The sequence below is a fragment of the Brachyhypopomus gauderio genome, chromosome 3 (genome assembly GCF_052324685.1).
Source record: "Brachyhypopomus gauderio isolate BG-103 chromosome 3, BGAUD_0.2, whole genome shotgun sequence".
NCBI lineage: Eukaryota > Metazoa > Chordata > Actinopteri > Gymnotiformes > Hypopomidae > Brachyhypopomus > Brachyhypopomus gauderio.
This window is the reverse complement of record NC_135213.1, coordinates 3,333,190-3,355,996: the sequence shown is the minus strand read 5'-3', so window position 1 is coordinate 3,355,996 and position 22,807 is coordinate 3,333,190. Positions and strand designations below refer to the sequence as shown.

Genomic DNA, 22,807 nt, shown 5'->3' with positions numbered 1-22,807 from the left:
TTCAGTGAATGTTCTTAACTCCAGTTCTTCAGCAGTAACATTCAATTGACTTGTTGTTATGCTAACACTGGGGTCATTAACACAGAACCCTTGTGTGGTAGTGTTACCACAATTGCCATAAAAAAGTATCATGAATAAAAAATTGACCCTCCATAGCCTCCATATACTGGTCATATCAGACTCCCAAACTCCCCTGGGTTAATCCAATCTGTGATCCATCACACTCTTAAACTCTCCTGGGTTAATCCAGTCTGGTATGCCTCACACTCAAAACCTAACAGAGATTACAGTTTTTATGCATTTGCAATTGGTTTTGCATTTGAAAACATATCAATACTGTCTGCTGATTGTGTTTGTCAAAACTACAGAGTACAGAAATGAAATTTATGATGGAGATCAGCCTCTTGTAGCTGTAGTTGTTAAAGTAATGAAGTATGTAAATATCTTCAAACAGTGAAAGAATGATATATAACTGTAATGATATATACGTATAATGATATGTGACTTTAATGATGTATAATTATAATTATATTTAATTCTAATGATGTGTAACTTTGTTCTATCCCAACACACTGCTAGTGTCTTACAGAATACACAACATGAGAATACACAACTTCACTGTGTCGTCCAGCGTAGTTAGAATCCTGCTCCTGCAATGACAGACCAAATATCTGGACTGATAAATGCCATTTCCTTGATTAGTATAAGCTTTTTATATAATGATTCTGTATTGTTTGAATAATGTGCAGTTATTTCTGAAAATGTAAATAACAAAATTTCCTTCATTTTATACTTTTTGTTTATTTATATTGATAATTAATTGACTGAATGCAAAGCTATACTGCATAAACTGGTGTATATTTATATGGGTTTGAACCTTTTTTCATGCATTATCAGATTTACCTTTATAGAGCCAATGCCTGTAAGAAACAGTCAAAAATGTTAATGAGCATACATTTACCAATACAGTTATCAATACAGTTATCAATACTTTTCTCAATTTCCATTTCACAAGTTTTATTTTTGAACATGCAAAAGAGGTTTTTGGGTCTGTTTAAACAGCAGAACAGTACCATTGGTACCTGTGTGTTGTTTTCTGTTCTTCAGCATGACTAGAAGAACACTGAGGAGAACCACAATCACACCACCAAACACCACCATCAGTGTGAGGAAGACTTCTGAAGAACAGGCAGATCTTTATAAAGCTGCACATTTCAAGAAATCTTACATTTGATTCATATTTTACATTTTAAACAGCAGACGAACAACAAACTGTTGCAGAAGGAAAAGAATTTTAAGAGCTGCAGTTTATTAAGCAAAAGAGAAACTGATCCGATTAAGAATATGCCATAACCAACCTTGAGTACTGTGATCTGGAAGTGTTTCTTCTTGCTCTGAAAAATTATTAATAAGTTACATTAATGTAGAAAGGCATAATGCATAATCATCTTTTCTCAAACAAGCCAGAGAAATGTGAGCAATGTAACATGATTCTTTTACACAAAAACGTACCTCTCACTTGTAATAGTGTTGCATTACTGAAGTAAATGCTGTTACTCTGCCAAATGCCACAGTAATACAGTCCTGAATCTGAGAGATTCACTGCAGTTATTGTCAAAGAGCTGTTTTGGGAGTTTACAGACATCAGCATATGATTATTCTGATTAACAACATTACAGGGGCTTGCTGCAAAATGTTTTTTATATAATTGGCACTGAAGTTGGTCTGGTACAGAACTGTCTGTCTGTTTGAACCAGTATATGTAAGCTGCTTGCATCGGGTCATACTGGCACCAGCCCCGTCGACAGGGGGGGACAACCGGGTCTGTTGTCCCGGGCCCTAGGGCCAGGGGGGCCCATCAAAGAGCCCAGCAATTTATTTTTTATTTAAAGTCTATAATTTTTAAATAATCTTGAAATCTTTCATTAATATAAAATTATGTACTCATAATAAGCTCAATGGCTCAAATATATATGTTTTTTACCTATCTGCATATTTTCCATTAAGTGCATACACCCCCGCCTCCCACTGGAAAATGGTTTGATCCAGCACCGACTGTAGCCGGCCGGTATCCGCCCAACAGCGAGAAATACAGTGGTGGATAGTTAAAGTAAATACTGAAATCTGGAGCGCAGAAAAGAAAGGAAAAACATTTACCTGACGAATTTTAAAGTTGCATTGTGTTCCATGTTTGAAAAGTGCTGGAATTTAGGGTAAAGTACTTGAAAATGCTTGAAATTGTAACTACTTCGTTTCACAACAAATAGCTGTCTGACTGAACAGTTCTCGTGAAGACAAGATTGGGCGTTTTGAAAATAAACAACTATTAAATAATGTGATAAAAAGCGAATTATTTTGAATCATTTCGAGTATATGTATAAATATTTACCTTAATTAAGTTTAACGTGCTGGAAAATATTGAAATGGACCTTGAAAATGACGTACAAGTGCTTGAATTCCACCTTATAAAGGTGTATGAACCCTGCAAACATGACTTTGTCCATCGCGCTGAAGCGCGGCGCGCACGAAGTTACAAAATTCGAGAGGTGCACGACCTCGCGAACCGACAGCGCGCGAGGCCCTCGCGCACGGGCGGAGCCACTGCGATTACGTCAATTTCGCGTAGGGGGGGGGGGCACATGAATCTTTCTTGTCCCGGGCCCCAGCGAGACTGTCAACGGGCCTGACTGGCACCATACAGTGACATCATCACCAAGTTCTGCCACCAATATTAAAGAGTCTGGGGAACCCAGAGTTACTGGGAGAAAATCTGTAATTTAGAAAACACCACAAAATGAAAACAAACACCACACAATGACCATAAACACCAGCTGTCGGAGGGGAACAGTATAGAAAACATTCAGATGTAACTTTTGTATTATTTTGTGTTATCTTGTAATTCAAAATGTTATATTTTACCCTCTCTATATAATAAAATAAATGAGACCAGTATTACTTACTAACGCCATGGAAGAGGAGAAGCAGAACCAATATACAAATCATCGCTGCTGTCATTGTAGACACACTGCGGAAATGTGACTCTGCTTTATGTAGTTGGGGGTGTGGCTTATGTGCTGAAAGAAAATTTCAATGCCATAATTTCTGATCTGTCATCACATTTTCAATGACAGTTGAGTGCTGCAACATGCAGAAGGATCTGAGGGACTTTGATGTGACTAATTGTGATGGGTAAATGACTGGGGTCAGAGCATCTCAATAACGGCACATCCTGTGGATTTTCCCTGGTGTGCAGGACATATTTCCTATTTTCAGAAGGACCATGACAGAGTTACAAGGTGTTGACAAAGTGTACAAATTTCAAAGATCCCCATCTGACTGAACATCTGGGGGATATTCTGTCAAAAGAAGTCTGATCCATGGAGGCCCACCTCACAACTTACAGGGTTTGCTGCTAAGGTCTTGGTTCCAGATACCACAGAAGACCTTCAGATGTATCCCTCATTACTCTGAAAATGATGAATTCTAGATGAATGGGAGAATTTGACTGAGCATGGGCCTTTGACTACTGGGGATGTTGGAAAGGAAAATGGCCTGGTCAGAGTGGTACTAGAGGGGTATTAGAGGTGTATTAGAGGGTTACTAGACCATTTACTTCAACTGAACATAAAACACACTCGGACAACAACAGTGTAGTTGCTTATATGGGGTTGCAATGGTGGAGACAAAATAGACAAAAACCCCAGACCAGATCAGTCATACAAATTTCTATACTGCCACTATATTTGGAGGGTTAAAAGGAATTTACTGAACCATGTGGTGATCCTCAGTTTATATCTGTGCCCTGGGAAACTGACACCCTGGATTCAGCCTTCAACATGAACATTTCCTGGTGAGCTTACACAGTAACCAGCACTCCAAACCAAAACGTCTAATTCAGTTCAGAAACCCGAAAAATATTAATCCTGCCACTCTCAGTCAAGATATGAAGGAACTATCAACCACTGCACTTTTTATGTCACTTAATGACTCTGTTGACTACTACAATACCGGCCTCCACAACATTCTTGAGTCCCATGCCCCACTGAAATCAAGAACGGTCTCCTTCTCCAGATCAGCCCCGTGGTTCACTGATGAGCTGCGGAATATGAAGACAGCTGGACGTGTCCTGGAGCGACGCTATGTCTCCTCAGGCCTGGTTGTCCACAAGCAAGCTTACCGTGACCATCAAAAGGCCTATTCTAAAGCTCTAGCCACAGCTCGGTCTCAATTTTACTCTCACAAAATTAGCATCAGTTCCGGAAACTCAAAACAGCTGTTTTCTACAATAAGCCACTTACTGAAACCTCAAACCCATACATGCAGTAACCAAACGGGAGAGCTCTGTAATAGGTTTATGACATTCTTCTCCAACAAGGTAAAATCCATCCGCTCTGCCTTACTATCTCTATCACCCTCTACACCATCACCTCCAGAGCCAGTGACCTTACTCTCTCACTTTACTGACACCACGCAGAGAGAGGTGGAGGAACATATCCGGAAATTGAGGCCCTCCACATGTTCACTTGATCCTCTCCCAACAGCACTAATAAAAGCTAACATCTCTGTTATTAGCCCACTCATTACTGCAATAATAAATAACTCACTGCAAACTGGGAAAGTCCCCTCAGTCCTAAAAACGGCTCTTATTCACCCACTCTTGAAAAAACCCTCATTAGATCCTGAAAACCTGTCAAACTACAGACCCATCTCTAACCTGCCATTTCTCTCCAAGGTCCTGGTTGTTGCTGTTCAGCTTCATCATCATCTTCATACACACAACTTGTATGAGACTTTTCAATCTGGTTTCCGGATTGCACACAACTCGGAGACAGCACTGGTCAGGGTTACCAATGACCTCCTGATGGCTGCTGACCATGGCTTCCCATCACTCCTTATACTCCTGGATCTCTCAGCTGCCTTTGATACTGTGGACCATAACATCTTGCTGCATCGACTCCAAACTACAGTTGGGCTTTCTGGGACCATCCTCCAATGGTTCCAGTCATACCTCACTGACAGAACTGAGTATGTGGCCCTGGGGGAAGCAAGGTCAACTCCCCACACTGTCACCTATGGGGTCCCTCAAGGGTCAGTGCTTGGACCAGCACTGTTTACCGTCTATATGCTCCCTCTGGGCCACATTATCAGGAAACATGGTCTATCATTTCACTCCTATGCGGACGACAGTCAGTTATATCTTAAAACAGATCCCATTTCCACCTCAGCCACACCACCAGTTCTCACTGCATGCCTGGAGGAGATTAAGGTATGGATGTCAAAGAACCTTCTTCAGTTAAATAGTGACAAAACGGAAGCCATTCTAATAGGTACTCCACATCAGACCAAGGCAGCTCTCATCAGTAATATCTCTGTCTCTGGCCATAGCATTCCCCTTTCTTCCTCTGTTACAAATCTAGGTGTCAAATTTGACCCACATTTATCATTTACTGAACACATCCGTCACCTCTCCAAAATCTCCTTCTTTCATCTAAAAAATATAGCAAAACTCCGTCCCTCTCTTTCCCAACTGGACGCTGAAAAACTGGTCCATGCCTTTGTCTCCTCCAGGCTGGACTATTGCAATACCCTCCTTGCAGGAATCTCTGACAGGAGCCTACAGAAGCTTCAGCAAATTCAGAACTGTGCTGCCAGGATCCTGATGAGGAGACGCAAATATGACCACATCACACCGGTTCTACAAACTTTACACTGGTTACCCATTCATTACAGAATCCAATATAAACTCTGCCTTCTTACTCATCAATGTCTCCATGGAAACGCTCCACTCTACCTCAAAGAGCTTCTTATTCCGCACAACACCGCAAGACATCTCCGCTCAACTAATACCTACTGCCTTCAGCAGCCCCGGACCAAACTACGCACTATGGGTGACCGGGCCTTCCAAGCTGTTGCCCCACGTCTCTGGAATGCTCTCCCAGACCCCTTGAGAGCACCACAGAGCGTGGAGTCTTTTAAAAGAAATCTTAAAACGTTTATATTTTAAAAATCCCACTAGTATTTGTTGTATTATCTCTGATGTGCGAAATTTTTGTTGTTTTTATCTACTTGCTCTTATATGTTTGTTCTGATTTTAACTACACTTTGAGGTTTCCTTGAAATGTAAAGTGCACTATAAATAAAATGGATTATTATTATTATTATTATTATTAGTAGTAGTAGTAGTAGTCATATCGGAACTATGAAGATAAACTTAAGCAAAGGTTAGGGTTAGGGTTAGGCCTGTTGGCTGTCTTGTGGTAAGAAAAAAATTTGGTTAGCAATGGTATGTTAAATGTGCCATATTTGTCAATTGTGATTTTTTTTTTCACCGCAATCGAAATTTGTCCTCCACTTTTTCCCATCTGTGCAATTAGAACACACACACAAACACACACTAGTGATTACTAGGGGGCTGTGGTGCACACATGCCCAGAGCGATGGGCAGCCCTAGCCTGGGGAGCAGTTGGGGTTAGGTGTCTTGCTCAAGGGCACCTCAGTCATGGCCTCAGGCCTGGGAATCGAACCCATGACCTTCCGGTCATTAGCCCAGTTCCCTACCACAGGACCATGACTGCACAAATAGTTGCAAATACACTTATATAAATACATTTAGACATGCACACACACTTACACCTTATACATCAAATATAATTTCACGTTTGTTCTGTTCAGTATAATTTCACTCACTGTCACGGAACAGTTTCGGACCCCTTCCTTTGGGCATGTCTTAATGTTGTCTGTGTCTGGTTATGTCTGTATATGTACTTCCGTAGGTGTGGGTTGTCAGTGTGCATGTTCATCTCACCTGTGGCTCATCTCGTGATCACTAGGGGATTGTGTAGTGCGTCTATATAATGTGCGTTTGTGCAATGTCCTGTGCTTGTCTTTGTCAGAGTCATATACGTGTGTATGTGTAAGTGTTCTATGTGCACTGTCTGCGCATCATGCCAAATAAAAGTAAAAGTTTGTTCGGTGCCGCCTCGTTTTATTAACGCGCACTCAGCGTCACAGAAAGACAAGCCGACCAAGAAATGCCAGGCTACACGTTGTTCACAAAGAAGGGGAAGAGGACAAGTAGGCGCCACCACGCCTCTTCCCCAGGTGAGGAAGAGGTTAGTCCTCCTCCATCCCTGTACTCGGTCCCCACCAAGTACTACGGTGAGGACGCAAGCCCCCCTCCGTCCAAGTGCTCGAGCCCCTCGGAGTGCAATGGGGAGGAAGTGAGCCCCTCTCCATCCGAGTGCTCAGACCTCACGGAGTGTGAGGGAGCGGAGGGCATATCGCCTCCATCTGAGTACTTGGAGGGTGAATCCTACACTGAACGGGAGCAACCGTGAGGGAGAAGAGAGGTCAGAACAGAGGGCATTCCTCTTTCCCACTCTGAGGGGAGCGATGTGGACTGCTCCTGGTGCTACACCTCGGGGGAGCCAATGACATGGAGCTCGGGTGGCTCGGAGGAGGAGATGGAGGCGGAGACACCTGCACAAGCGGCCAGACCAGCGGAGCGACCACCAGGAGGAGAAGGGGTTTCCCTGTGGGGTTCTCAGAGGGAGACGAGTGAGCATTGGCAGGCGTACCCTGCGGTGCGCCCAGGGCTTCCAGAGAGACTGGTCGTGTGCCCACCAAGAGGGCTGCAAGGGCATCTGCCAGCAGTACCGCACCCGGCGGAGGGTTTGCGGCAAGGGCAGGAAAAGGACCGCCCACTGCAGCGCCTGCAGTCCAGGGAGGGTTTTCTCCCCTGGCAGCCCTCCTACAAGCACAAACCCTGACTCTGTTTTCGTGTTTCCCTGAGCCAGTGTTTGTGTCTGTCCCAGTGTTTCTTCCTAACCCCCTTTTCCCTGTTGTGCCTCTCGTATTTCATGTTCCTGTGTGTGTTTTCGTAAATGTGCCTGTGTTGTCTAACGTGTTTTCCCCCGTCTTTCCCCTGTCTTCCTCCCTGGGAAGATACACACTGAATACACACTGAAGCAGTAGCGAACCGTGACCATTAAACCTGGGCCCGCTACCACCCCCGAAATTTTTTTTTCCTCTCCTAATAAACTGCAGTAAAGAATAAAGAAAAAACCAAGACGACAGTATAGCTTTAGAAACGCAATAAAAAATAACATTTGTACTAGAAAACTTGTTAAGCAAAATAAGTTACCAAACAAAATAAGGTTTCACAGCTCCGTGGTTCTCGGAAGCAGAATATGTAAATGAGGATGTCAAAGGACTGAATCGAAACTAGCTAGCGGTGGTGCTAACGACAGCTAGCGTCACCACAGCGGGCGGAAATTATCATACAGTTAAGCCCGCCCACTAAGAGGGAAGATATGATTGGTCAATTTTACTGTCATTTGAAACTGGTATTGTGCTGAATTATAACTGCCAGGCCCTCTGTAAACGAACAGCGGGCATCACAGTCCTGATAGGGGGAGACACAGGCGCTTCCACTTAACCCCTCACCTTCCAACACAGATTGAATAGACACGGGTGAATAATTTATTTGCTTTTATTTTTGTAATTGTTTAGATGTCGATTGTAAAACTGTAAGTAGATAAAATAAAATTGGATAACTATATATATAATGTTTTAAGAATATTTTAGGCCCTCTGAGAGGGCGTAGAGGGCCCTGACGGTTCCCCACTGCACTGAAGGGTAGGAGGTTCTAGGGGCACTAGGTGCTAAAGGGGATCACACGCCAGCTCTTCTTCTTCCCTTTCTTTGCTCGAGAGATGTATCCTGGCATTTGGTGTCTTGTCTTTCTGTAACTTTGAGGGAGGCAGGCACAACGAGGCAAATGCATTGTGACACACATACATTTATTAACACACACACTTTATGTTAACGCAAACAGCGCACAGTAGCTCACACATAACACAGAACGTAGCCAATAGCTTCAAACAAAGGAGGGATCTGGAGCTGTTCTCTTGAAAGCACAGGTGTTATCCTCAGTTTATCATAAATATCTATATTCTCATCATGTTGTATAAAAGCTCCAAAATAATCACTGACTCAGTTTTGTTTATCAGTGATTATGTCAAGTAGGAGAATTTCTGTTGTTTTCATGATACAGCAAAGCCTGCAATTTAGATTAATTCAGAAACACTATGAATGAGACCAGGCCAGTAATTACACTGCTTTATGCTAAGGAGATGGTGTTAGATTTTAGAGGGCAACATAACAGTTCGTTATCAACCACCTTAACCACCCTGCAACCATCTGGGATAATATAACAACTGTTTAACAATCGCCTAGTTACAGCATATCAGCCAATAACATTGTTATAGCAACCACTTGGAATACCATATCAGCCAATAAAATTGTTATAGCAACCACTTGGAGTACCATAGCCACTAACTGATATTTACTTAGTCTGTGCAATCACTCTGCAGTTTTCTCAAGAATTGCAGGTTTCTATTTACCTTCTATTGTCATTCACACACTTGCTTACTACAGTCTGGTGTCAACCACCCACTGCATGTCTACACTATATAACTGTGAACTTGACAGATAAAAACCTTGAAGCTCATGCTCAGTTTTAGTAGAAGATATGTATATTCACCTTCTGAAACATTTTGTACAGCATGGAAAAAACCAATAATACAAATACATATAAATAAATACATTTGTGAAGTCTGAGTCTGAAGCTCTGTCGTTGAGTGAAAGGCTATCATATGAAACCCTAATCATGGATGTATTTGTCACTTCTTGTGGACAGCACTGTTGAAAATATAGTCTGTCTCAAAATAGTTGTAGGTCAGAGATGTTGGACTGGTGAACACATTTCTCTGCTAAAGGTTATGTGGTTAGGCTGCATACAACACTAATAATAACAGGAGAACATACAAGGTCTCATCAGGGTAGAGAATGTAATTCAGCTGAATGGTTTAGTTAGATTTTGACTGTGATGTGATGCTCATAAAATGGCCCATCTGCAGTTAGTGGACCAAAGCCAATCACAGAATAGCAATACTGTGTATTGCTTGTTTTTTAGTAATCAAAACTATGTAATGCTTCATAAAGATTTACAGAATAATCACATGCTTTAAAGAGCAACGTTGGATGGTACAAACTGTCTGTGTGAAACAGGCTGGTGGTCAGATGTTGTTAACCGCTGGCTTAGTGCTGGTCTGCTGCTGCCTGCACACACTGTGTTTGCTTCATGTGGTTTACAAGCAGCAAACAGTGAAAAGTTGCAGGTGAGAAAGGTGGTTGGAAAGCATTTAGAAGAGATGTACACACACACACACACACAGACAGATGGGTTTGTACAGGTGTACAATTGATTCACACCAGATGGGTACCTCCAATATACAAATGTTCATACCCCGATGTTTTATACCTCTATTAAACGCATGCAAACCAACACACACACACAGCCCTGGATATGCTAGCAGCCTCTCACACAAACACACAATTATATAATTAAGAAAAAATTATATGATCATTATAATTAAGTATGCACTAGTTTCCAGTAATAATATTTTTACTAGGACAGCCAAGGTAAAAGCTCAACATATACCATAATCAGAGTGATGATTATTTAAAAATGAGCAAGACAGATCAGTCTGTAGACAGAATGTAATTATGAGTTATAGACCTGTTCTTCAATATGAAGTTTTGTTGGCATGATAAGACAGTTGGTAAGACAAACAGGAAACCCCTCTAATTTCAGAAATATTGAGAAACTTTATTGAAAATCATTATTTTCAGTCCAGGACATTTCAATGATGTACAAACACAGATAGCATTCAGACACAGTCAATGCATTAATGTAATAAAGCAGTGTTCTATCCACGTTATTTGGAAAAGCACAGAACACTACTGTAAGATCTCTAACTGCCCCCTACTGGCGAATTACAACAATTTCATGCAACCTAATTTAATTTAAAATCTCAAGCAAACGAGATCTAAATGTATTAGCATCAGTAGGAGAATAACAAATACAGATATGTAAGTAAATACATATAAATACTGCCTGTGATTCAGTCACTGACCATAACCTTTAAGATAAGGACTTGGTAATCTGTGGTTCAGAAATCAGAACTCAGTACTCAAAGAGCATCAATGGCATATGCTGCAAATGACATCATGCTAATTGGCACAATGCTAATTGAATATCCTCTGTTAAATATGGCACCATAACACAAAATCAATGTATACTGATTCACAGATGCATAATGTGTGCATTACATGGGGAAATGACCTGTGTTATGTACCTCTGTGTTGGAATATTGTCAAGACCAGATACTTTAGAACAGTTTTATCTTCTTCTTCTTAAAACTCTTCTTAAACTTCCTCATATCTACTGTAACTGACTGTTGACTGTTGGATTTTAATAAACACATTCATAACTCTCACAGACAAACACAGACATACCTCTCACAGACATAACTCTTACAGACAAACACAGACATAACTCTCACAGTCATAACTCTCACAGACAAACACAACCATAACTCTCCCTACAGCCCAGTCTGACCTAGCAGATTATCTACTGTGTTCTGGTAGTTGATGGGTAAATGTATTCACCCTCTCTACCACCTTTTCTTTTCTGATATAACCTTATTTTCACATTATAAACTAATATTACTCAATTGTAATATTAAAACTGTCATGTCTAGCCCCGACCCCACCCCACCTGTTGTTTGTTTTGTTTATGTAGCTATGTGCTATCTGTCAGTCCTTCCTTGTGTTTCGTAACTCCGCCCCTCATTAGTGTGTTCAGGTGGTTCTTGTTTAGTCTTGTATATATAAGCCCTGTGTTTTGTCAAGTCTGTGCTGATTTTTGTTTGTACTACAGCCCTGTTGTCCATGAGTTTACCAAAGTCTAGTAATTGTTGTTTTTAGCTGAACTATGTCTGAACAGTCTGTACGTGTTGGATATGTTTCAGTGTCTGACTTCTTCTCTTCTCTTTCTGACTTGACCCTGGCCTGCCTATACGATCCTGAATAGAAAGTCCCCTCTCTCTTCTCAGTGTGTGCGTCTGTCTCCCTTTTGCTCTACGACGCCCCCGGTGTTACAAACATATAAAACACCACCATTGCCACAAACACACTGGCCACACCTGACTCATTCCCAGTCATCTGATTGGCCACCTGTCCCATTCCCAGTCACCTGATTGGCCACCTTTCCCTGGTGTGTCCTGTCTTCCTCTCTATTGATTCCCACTGGTACTCTCCTCCTGTGCTGTGTGCTGCTCACCTGCACTGACAGACTCAGAGTCACCTGCACTGACAGACTCAGACACAGAGTGTTCAGTGTGCTCATCCGCGTCTCTGTGCCTCTCTGTGCTGTCTAGCCAGTTCACCACTCTGTTCTTTTATAAATTTAAATTTTGTGGGTGGAGCCTGGAGTGCCCCCCTACCCAATGCTATCTAACACTCCTCATCCTGCTCATGAAGGACTGCATGTATAGCTGAGGTGCTATATCAGATGTTGTAGCATAGGGTCACCACTAGATGGCGAGCCAAAACTGGATTTGTATATTTTGCATTCTGCATTACTTGTGTTTACTATGTACAAGACTTTAACACTTCCTGTTAATAAAGTAAGTCAACTACGGCCTACAAAATTTAAAAACATTTAGATTCCTGAGCAAGAGAATAAAATAAACATAATGAAACACACATGCAGAATATGCATTTCTGATAAATTTTGTGAGTGTGCATTTCCCCAATAATTCTGAGATTTTAAAACTAACGTTAAAACCTGTTTTCATATATAATGTTTTTTTGTTACTAACAGGTCTGTCAGCACATGCAAGTAAACACAGCAGTAGCAAGGTGAAAGGTGGAAGTGAAAGCAGTTAGTAGTTAAGGAAGCAGAATATATTAATTAAATTACTGAAACCGCCCTACGCATTTCCTCATGAACCCAGATACCCAATCAGCTGTTAGACGCAGCACAGCTATACATCCATGGACATACAGCAGGGGGACGGGGGACAGGGGATGGAGCATGGTGGACACAGGATGGGGGACAGAGAATGGAGGTGGGGGGACATGGGATGGGGCGGGGAAGCACCTGTAGTTAGAATGAAAATACTAAATCAACAAATCATGAACATCACATTGCCAGGGTTGCCAACTCTCACGCATTGAGCGTGAGACACACGCATTTGACCGTTTTCACACGCTCTCACGCCACACTTCCGATATCCATCAACAACTTACGTTCGCCACGTTCAATTTTTGCAGTAATTCTGTTTAATTAATCCTTACATTATGAATATGAGATGTACAATGTAGAGGAAATAAAGGCCTTCACTACAGTAACACAACAGTTCAGCTGTATGGAATCTCTACATTCATATAATGTTTGCATTCACCCATTTTGCTAAAGATGTTCAGAGACAGTTAAAATATTTGTAGGTCTTCTATTCTAGGTGTAATTCTGTATGAAATTCCTGTGTCATGGCAGGCCGGTTCTAGGGCTCGGGGAGACACCCATTTCACATCACTCGCGTCACTCCGCAACACCCTCACTCCCTCGTTCACAGGCATATCAGCACTCATCACCTGCACCTCTCCCTTGTTAACATTTCCCTTTTGAGCCCTGCAGGTCCCACCATTCAGTGCTGTGTATTCATTGAGGAGAGGGAGAGGGAAAGAGAGAGTGAGAGAGAGAGAGGAGAGCAAGAGAGATTTTTACTTAGGCTTCAGAAAAAAACAAATAGAAAAAACAAACAAAAAAAAAATCTCTTGTACATTTGATTGAACTAACATGATTGATAAACGTGGTCAGTTTTAAAGAGAAACAGGCCTGTCATTGTTCATTTGTATTCTGCCGTTGCATACGCTAAAAACCTGAAACAGCTGTGCTAACTTTCAGATGAGTGCAACCTCTACACTCTTTTATCCACTTGTGATTAGCCGTTTTTTCAGTGTGAGATGCACCCTGAAGATTACTGACCACAGATATGTGAGAACTTCTGTTCTATTCTTATGTGACCGGGGGGAGGTTCCCACACCACAGATACCCAAATAAATGAGTAGGCAAGCTGTTCCACACGTCAAAGATTTTATTTAGTAACAACCCAGATAGCATACGATTCTGGGCCAAATGTGGCAGTATGCCGGCAGATCTGGCTGAATGTCAGCAAAGGCAACACGGTATTGGGCCATTTGTGGCCCACTGCTGGTCTACCGGAATTTTTCAGAAGTGCAGTTTTATTTTGGCCCAGTTACGGCATTAAGCTGGCAGATCTGCATAAACGTCAGCAACTGCACCACAGTTGGGCTACTTCTGGCCCACTGCCGGTCTACCGGAATTTTTCAGTTGTGCTGTTTCAGTCTGACATTAAGCAAGCAGATCTGCATAAATGAATCTGTTGCTTGCAGTAGACACTTACTTATATATATATATATAAATTTATTGGCAAGACCCATCTGTATCTATGACCAAATTAGGTACATTTATGTAAATATCTTACATTAAGACAAATAATGAATGGCAAAATTGCTTAACGGTTCCCTAATATAATAATTTACCTTGTGTTGTCTTGGGTACTGTTCATTAAGTGTTACTGTTTATAGAGAAAGTGTATTTTCAGTGTTTTAATTCATTGTTATGAACCAAATGGTTGCTATTTACATCCACTAGTTTGTCAAAAAGCTAAAATTATTCCTGTGGGAATCAAACACATAAATAGGGACTAGGTTAAATCCTTGTGGAACTATTTAGACATTGATCTCCATGTACCAGCTCAGAAATGTTCACATTTTGTTAATGTTAGTTTATTAATGTACTGAATTAAATATTCTGAATTAAATACTGAATTAAATATTGTACTGAATCAAATATTAAATTAAATATTCCAGTCCAGTTCCTAATTACAACTATTTAGTCCTCCCTGCTCATTAATGTCACTCTGACACTCATTAGATATTATTACTGCAATAGTAAATAAATAATAGGTATGTAATCACATTGTAAGATGCATAATTTATATATGTATAATTTATGTTTCCGAAAGTTGCCCATTTTTACTCTGTATTATAGTAATACAGTAGTGAAGCTGTCTTGTGGTTCTCAAAGAAGCAACATGGGGGCGTGGCATATATGGGGTGGGGGAGGGGTGGAGCGGGACGGAGTGAACCGGTCTGAACCTGTTTCACCCTGAGGAGAGCAGGCATCAACGCGGGAAAACCAAGTCAAGCCAACCTCATATGGTAAGTAAAGTTTTTTTTCTTATAAAAACATATGTGCTTCTTTTTTTTTGTTTAGGTTAAATATATTTGTATGTGCCTTTGAGTTGATGTGACTAATAGTTGGTAAAAAGCGTCAGAAGGTGCTAGCTAACGTTAGCGTATTCAGAACTAGCTAACATTAGCAAAGTTATCCGATATTTTCCACTTTTATATTTTCCCTGTCCGATGAACAACGCGTAATGTAATTTTTTCTTCTAACAAGGCACCATATAATTTACATAGGAAAGGAACATTTGAATGGCTAGCTGGCTATTGCTGTGCTTGGCAGATTTTTTTTACAAGATGCGGCTCGTGTGCGTATTACAATATACTATGGAGATATTGTTTTTAACATTGTAAAGCGACCTTGAGTTTGTGAAAGACGCTATATAAATTAAACTTATTATTATTATTATTGCAAGTTACGTATTTGTATGGTAATTAGCTCAGAAAAAAAGTATTTGGGCTAAATGTGAGCAGTAGCCATTAAGCCACATAATCTCTGAACTAATATTCCTCACTTATTTGATCATCTAATTTACAATATAACTTGGTCAGGGAGAGCATGATCTCTGTTGCCAGCTATCTTTGCACCATTTTCTTTTAACTGATGAATGTTAAACAGTAACTAGAATAATTATTTCTAAGAAATATTAATAAAATGCCATTGTGATTGTGTTTTCCTGTAGGTGGATGGTTGCCAGTTGTCCTTGACTACTTGAACTGCACATTTAACACTTTTACTCATTTCAGCCAAGCAATTTACTAAAGGCCTTAATCAATTCTGAAGCTTTTAGTTTACAGGCATTTAGAATATACTTTAAAAGTACTTGTTGAAATGGATAAATATAAATGGCCATATAGCGCTCAGTCAAATCTTCGAAAGAAGGCGGTTAAACAAATGAAAAGGACAACCGCCTCTCAAACTAGTGATGATATTATCCCACAAACAAATCTAGAGGAACCTGTTTCAGGTGATGTTGCTGAATACCAGCCTGGGACTTCAGAAAGTGAGCATGATAGTAGTGATGAAGATTCTTGCAGTGATGAAGAGCACTCTTCAGCTGACAATTTAATGAATTCCTTGTCAAATTGGGCAGTACACTATGGAGTCTCATTGCTGGCAATCACAACATTGCTTTCGATTCTTAGAATCCACTTTCCTTTCCTTCCAAAAGATGCAAGATCACTTCTTAAAACTAATACTCAATATAACATTGAAAGAATTGCAGGGGGATCATTCTACTATTTTGGAATTTTAAATGGATTTGGCAGAACTCTGAAGAAATTGTGTTCTTATTTTCCAGACAGACATACATTTAGGCTGCAGTTAAATTTTGATGGACTTCCTCTTTTTAAGAGTTCTGCTATACAGTTCTGGCCTGTACTTGGGCTGCTAAAGGGGACTGCCATCAGAGATCCAGTTGTTATTGCACTTTTTTCTGGAACTTCCAAACCAAGCTCACTGACTGAATATTTAGGTAAACTAGTTGATGAATTACATAGATTAGCCAATGGGTTTGTGATTCGTAATAAAACATATTTCCTCACTGTGTGCTCTGTTGTATGTGATGCCCCAGCAAGAAGCTTTATCAAAGCTGTTAAATCACATACTGGCTATCATGGGTGTGATAAATGCATTCAAACAGGTGTCTACATTAAACACAGAATGACTTTTCCACAATGCAATGCACCATGCAGAACTAATGAGTCCTTTAGGAAGAGAACTGATGAGGAGCATAACATAGGGCATTCACCACTAATGGATCTAAATATTGACATGGTTGCAGACTTCCCTCATGATTACATGCATTTGATATGTTTAGGTGTAACACGACGTCTGTTGGATCTTTGGTTGGGTAGTGACGGTCCCTTGAGAAGCCGCATTTCTGCTACTCAAAGTACTCACCAGAGTTTGTGGTGTACAACACTCACGGTCTTACTCACCTTTGTGATGATGTTAAACGGCATGGTAGTTTAGAAAACATTTCTGGGTTTCCATTTGAAAATTTCATGAGAAAATTAAAGAAGATGGTTAGAAAGCCCTTCAATCCTCTTGCACAAGTGATCCGCCGTCTCTCAGAAATAAATAATTCTAGTTGCAATATTGAATCCGAAGTGCATGCAAAGAGGACTTTGAAAACAGAACACAATGATGGACCTTTACCTCAGTGGTGTAACGAACCAGTCTCTCAGTTTAAAGAACTGATTGAGAATGGCACAGTTATCAGTAGTACACAAAAAGACAGTTGTGTGTCTATCAACAACAATATTGCTTTAGTTCAGAATATCTTTTTGTTTGAAAACAGTGAGTACATTGTCTATAAAGAATTTAAATACAAAGAAATATTTTTTGACTATCCACTAGATTCCACAAGCCTGGGTATTTTTGTCGTTTCTAACATTTCACACACACTCAAAAGTATTAAAGTAGATGGAAATATTAAAAAATACTTTAGAATGCCATTTCAGGACAAGTTTGTGGTTGTGCCACTTTTGCATTTGAAATAAATTGTAGTGGCCTTTTCCCTGTAAGAGCTTGGTTGTTTTGAGTTCAAATGTTTCTTGTAAAGTCTGTTCTTTTTTTTTACTTGTCTAGTACCACGTCTACAGCAGAAACAAAATGTACAACATAGTTGGGTTCAAAGACACAGATGAGGTAGAAGTTGTTCCAGCTGCTTGGGTGAAAGATGGCATTTGCTACTGGCCTCCTTATAAAAAAGAAATGATACTGAGAGCAGTCAAATCTCAAGAGCAACCACAAGACTCATGGATCCCATACAGCATTCGTGTTATCTACACAGCAAGTAAGTATACAGCGTGTTTTGATTAATCGTGTCCTCATGATTTTAAGTAACAATGGTGCAACATAACATTTGTCATATGTTATTAATCCAGTATCAATATATTTATTGAAACATTTATGATTAAACTTCACTTAAGCTATGCTATGCTGGAGTGCTCATGCAAGTGTTTCATAGTTAAAGGAATTCCTATATATTTTAAAATGTCTGGGTACATGTGGATAGTGCCTTAGACATTAAGTGCAAGCCTGCTTTACAGAACAATACAGCCTCACAGTTTATAGTGGCTGAAGTTGTCTTTTAATTATTAGGTGATTACAGTGCTGCTAGAAGAAAACTACCTGAAGCTGTGGAGCACACAGATATACAATCTGAGGAAGAAGACCAACCTAGACCCAAAAGAAGGAGAAGGTAAGTGACCCGTGGTTGGTTTCAAGAGGTGACCAGCATCAAAATGTGTATCTCCACTTTTGGGGATTTTGACTTTTTTGCATCATGTGATAGTCATGTTTGTACAATTTCATGATGAATGGACCAATAGAAGTGGTCAAAAATAGATTGGAAAAAAGAAGGGTTCCATTGTCTTACATTCAAATTGAAGGGGGTATATATACAGGGGTAAATGAAATGAAACTGTCATTTTAGTGTGGGAGGTTTCTTGGCTAAATTGGAGCAGCCTGGTGGCCAATCTTCATTAATTGCACATTGCACCAATAAGAACAGAGTGTGAAGGTTCAATTAGCAGGGTAAGAGCACAGATTTGTTCAATATATTGCAATGCACACAACATTATGGGTGACATACCAGAGTTCAAAAGAGGACAAATTGTCGGTGAATTTCTTGCTGGTGCATCTGTGACCAAGACAACAAGTCTTTGTGATGTATCAAGAGCCACAGTATCCAGGGTAATGTCCGCATACCACCAAGAAGGACGAATCACATCCAACAGGATTAACTGTGGACTCAAGAGGAAGCTGGCTGAAAGGGATGTCCGGGTACTAACCCGTATTGTATCCAAAAAACCTAAAACCACGGCTGCCCAAATCACGTCAGAAATAAATGTGCACCTCAACTCTCCTGTTTCCACCAGTACTCTCCGTCGGGACAGTTATTACTGCAGTAATGTGGTCACAGTAATGTGGTCTAAAACCAGGTGTTTCAGTTTCATTGTCCAACCAGTGTGTGTATATTCGATCGAAATTATGTCATGGTCTCGAGCATTGAAGTCAAAAAGAGGATCAATGATCTTTCCCTCTAAGCTACGTGCACTATGCAAAGTGTATATATTATTTGGTAATATTATATTTGTTTTTTTTCTGTCTTTATAGACCAACCAGGAAGCTCTATTTGAATGAGAGCGCTGATGAAGATCCTGGGCAGAGGAGCATAGATTTACCCATTCCCCCCCGCATACAGCCTCCACTGTGCAGAGGCTTAGAAGAGACACCAGCGAATAAAACTACTGAGGAGTACATGTGGAAACAACCCAGTGCTGGGCCTTATGGGCAACAAAATATTCATCCTTCTTGGAAGCAAACTTCTAATTTAGAGTTTAATAATTTGCTGGACATTTCATGCAGTCAGGGAGCTCGTACTTGGAGCAACGCTCCTCAGAGGCCCTCCACATCATTCCAGGCAGATAATGGATTTAACAACTCTTCAGTCCCCTCATGGTCACAGGCGTCTCTTATTGAAAGGCCACATAGCTTTTCAGCCCCCAGTACCTCATGCACTGGTTCTTGTAGATGTGAAAGTGTTCATGGACGTAAGTATCTTAACATTGTAAATTCTAGTGTTAAGCTGTTTTGGAAACTGGTTTTAAATGATTTGTTCAACATTATGTTTAGGCTATGTTCACACAGCTGGTAAGTGGGACCCAAATTCAATATTTTTTATTGTTTGTGACACGTGTTGTCTATGTGGATGGGGAAAAAAACAAATTGAATCTGACATTTTTTGTTGGATTTTGGCCACTTTCATAAGATTTGAAATTATAAATTCACTTTCACGTCAGTCTAACAGGACTCTGAATGAGCTCTAGACTGTGGAAAAATTCAATCTCTCTGTGAGCTCTAATAACAGCTGTTTAAATACACTTTAAATACTCAAGTTTCTGAGGTTGCATCAAAATCATGCAAAACTGTCAAAAAGGTGGCTACATAGGATTTTCTTTGTATTTTACTGATTGTAGTTGAAGACTAATTTTTAAATTGTGGATATGTGTTACAGATGTCCTATATATTTTTAAATTTTATTATTTTATTTCTTTCTAGCATTGTTGCATGAATTGCTTACAAAGCAACAAATTATAATAGAGCAACAGAAGAACATCATCAGGATTATTCAGCATCTGAACCCAGAATCCACAACAGCAGATATAGAGGAGGGATTACTTCCTGTTCAAGACCTTGAAGCGCTTCAGAGTTTGGAAAGAAAACTAGTGTCTGTTCCAGACATCAAAAGCAAAATTGTAAGTCCTGTAAAAAACACACACACACAGGGGTTGGACAATGAAACAAACACTTGGTTTTAGGGTAATAATTAAATTTATTAGTATGGTGTAGGGCAGGGGTAATCAATTAAATCTTTCCGCGGTCCATTTTTGGCAGATTGCGCAGTCCTTAGGTCCGGGTCCGCGATGGCGAACGAAAGTTGTTGAGCGGGGGGGGGGGGGGGGGGGGGGGGTGGCTGAACGTAACACTCAAATGGGTGGTGAACGTAACACTCGTCTCCGGTTTAAAATATAGTCTCCCGTTAAATTTTTTTTGGCATTTGGGTCCGTATCCAGTTAATCAGGAATGTAATTGGGTCCGGACAGGACGGCGTTCGGGTCCGGATCCGGACCGCGGTCCGCCATTTGGTGATACCTGGTGTAGGGCCTCCTTTTGCGGCCAATACACTGTCAATTTGTCTTGGGAGTGACATATAGAAGTCCTGCACAGTGGTCAGAGGGATTTTAAGCCATTCTTGCATGATAGTGGCCAGATCACTACATGGAAAACATTTCCTGACTCGCTCTTCCAAAACACCCCAAAGTGGCTTGTGATACATCACAAAGACTTGCTGTTTTGGTCACTGATGCACCAGCAAGATGTGCACTGACAATTTGTCTGGTAGGTATTTTGAAAATGAAAACTATGAAAATGTATATTATACATTGTACTTTCAGATTTGCACCTTGGGTCTTGCTGGTGGAGGTGACATCAGGGAGACTGTTTGGGCTGTAATGAAGCGAACATTTTCAAACAGTGTGGCCAAAAGGATCAACTGGCGAGGAGTAAATGGGAAAATGGCACTTCAGAGACTGCATCTGAAATCAGTACTGATTGGTAAGAATTAATTTCTGAATTTTTAAGCGTGTACTCACACTAGGCAATCTGTACCATGATCGAGCATTTTTGATTATCAATGTCCAGTTTGTTTGATTGATTAGTGTGATCACTCTGCAGCCAAAGACAGTGCTGAATTAATGTTTATAATCATCATCATAAAATATCGGCATCTGCCACAAATTATTTTACTTACATAAAATAAAGTAAATGTAAGTAAACTGCATTTTAGTTTTATTTGCATTTTTTTGGATTTGTGTTTGTACATTTTAATATGCCTTAGTCTGAAAAGGGAGAATGAGATTTGTGTCTGAGGGCAAAGCAGTGAACATTAAAAATTTGTATTTTTTAATTTAACGTGGTCTTTGTTTGATTTGTGATATTGAATTTTTTAGATGCTGTACGGAGGAATCCTATCACAGCCAAAGCAACTGATATGGATGTTGAACGGTGTATGAAGCGGTGGCTTCAACTTGCAGGGGACCGTGAAGGAGGAAGACGAGCTCGAATGAGGTACACGGATTTCAGTTGTGCATTACTTCCAGTGTATCTTGTCAGGCAAGAACAAAAGTCCATGAAACAGAAGTTACAATTTAAATTGATTACTATCACATCATACTCAATGTGACTGTAAAGTTAAGTGTTGTTAGGTTGCATATTATGGATAAGGACCCCCGAAATTGTTATTTTCTTCTTAGGTGTGTCTAATGAACCATGTTCTATGCTTCTTTGTTGAATAAATTTTTCATTTTTGTTTGTTTTTAGATCCAGTGAAAGAACCAGTGAGAGGACATGAGCAACACCGGCAAACCCACTAGTTAGGAGTTATGTTGTTGTTTATGAATGTTTAAAATGTTTTAAAAATACACTATAAATCAACACATACTTATGATTTGTATATAGTTTAATGAACAAATAAGCACTAGCCTAAGAAATTAATATACTCTTATCAATCTAGTTTTTAACATTAGCAAGTTTAACTGAATACAGATGCAATATAGGAATAAAACAATTGCATTTATTTTTATTTTCATTATCATTTTATATTATAAGTCTTATTTAATATTTGACAGTTCTTCATTTGCATTTAAATGTGTACACATTAGAATAAAAATATGAAATAAAAATTCTTGTTTTTCAGTTATTTTTAATGATTCAGTACATCTGTTATTTACACAGTGAAGTACTTAAAATGAACTGCACTTAAATTAAGTTACAGCTTAAATGTTATTTAAGTGTATTTATTATACTAATGCAAATATTTTTCATCTGGGCCATTAATGAGCCAAATGGTTCTAATCCGGCTGAGTTCTGGTAATGTTGGCTGAATTTAGGGCTTATTTTGGCCATATTCTGGGTGACCTTTGGCTAGATAATGGCGGATGTTAGTTGGGCCAGAATTGGCCCGTCATTCCAAACCGCAACCGGGCCAGAAGAATGTGGCGTATGTGGGCCATATCTGGCCCGACAAAAATTTGCTATCTGGGAAGTATTAAAATA

The 22,807-nt window shown here is 40.0% G+C and overlaps 1 protein-coding gene and 2 long non-coding RNA genes across 6 annotated transcripts; 1 reads left to right on the top strand and 2 right to left on the bottom strand.

The window, feature by feature from the left end:
- Positions 1–130: 130 nt before the first annotated feature.
- Positions 131–1,174, bottom strand: LOC143509688 (uncharacterized). 2 transcript variants are annotated; one of them, XR_013129734.1, is made up of 3 exons: positions 1,083–1,174; positions 904–920; positions 131–650 (listed from the first exon to the last, which is right to left on the bottom strand). It is a non-coding gene; the product is annotated as an uncharacterized LOC143509688 (long non-coding RNA). The 2 variants fall into 2 exon arrangements; XR_013129735.1 differs by having other exon boundaries at positions 1,074–1,108.
- Positions 1,175–1,381: 207 nt separating this feature from the next.
- Positions 1,382–2,522, bottom strand: LOC143509687 (uncharacterized). The gene is made up of 3 exons (XR_013129733.1): positions 2,158–2,522; positions 1,513–1,622; positions 1,382–1,394 (listed from the first exon to the last, which is right to left on the bottom strand). It is a non-coding gene; the product is annotated as an uncharacterized LOC143509687 (long non-coding RNA).
- A 12,545-nt stretch (positions 2,523–15,067) lies between these two features.
- Positions 15,068–22,372, top strand: LOC143509999 (uncharacterized). 3 transcript variants are annotated; one of them, XM_076998947.1, is made up of 9 exons: positions 15,088–15,156; positions 15,864–16,655; positions 17,774–17,981; positions 18,290–18,389; positions 19,307–19,743; positions 20,252–20,448; positions 21,148–21,307; positions 21,703–21,820; positions 22,073–22,372. In XM_076998947.1, exons 3-9 carry the CDS (start codon positions 17,798–17,800, stop codon positions 22,101–22,103), a joined length of 1,227 nt encoding a protein of 408 aa, XP_076855062.1. In that variant the 5' UTR covers positions 15,088–15,156; positions 15,864–16,655; positions 17,774–17,797; the 3' UTR covers positions 22,104–22,372. The 3 variants fall into 3 exon arrangements, with proteins under 3 accessions (XP_076855060.1, XP_076855062.1, XP_076855061.1); XM_076998946.1 differs by having other exon boundaries at positions 15,864–17,075; XM_076998945.1 differs by lacking the exon at positions 15,864–16,655 and having other exon boundaries at positions 15,068–15,156; positions 22,073–22,370.
- The last annotated feature ends 435 nt before the right edge of the window (positions 22,373–22,807 follow it).

Excerpts from the sequence above, each read along its gene's own strand:
- LOC143509999 (XM_076998945.1), top strand. Across the intron at positions 17,982-18,289 it reads TCGTGTTATCTACACAGCAA|GTGATTACAGTGCTGCTAGA; the intron begins GTAAGTATACAG and ends TTTAATTATTAG. Across the intron at positions 19,744-20,251 it reads ATGTGAAAGTGTTCATGGAC|CATTGTTGCATGAATTGCTT; the intron begins GTAAGTATCTTA and ends ATTTCTTTCTAG.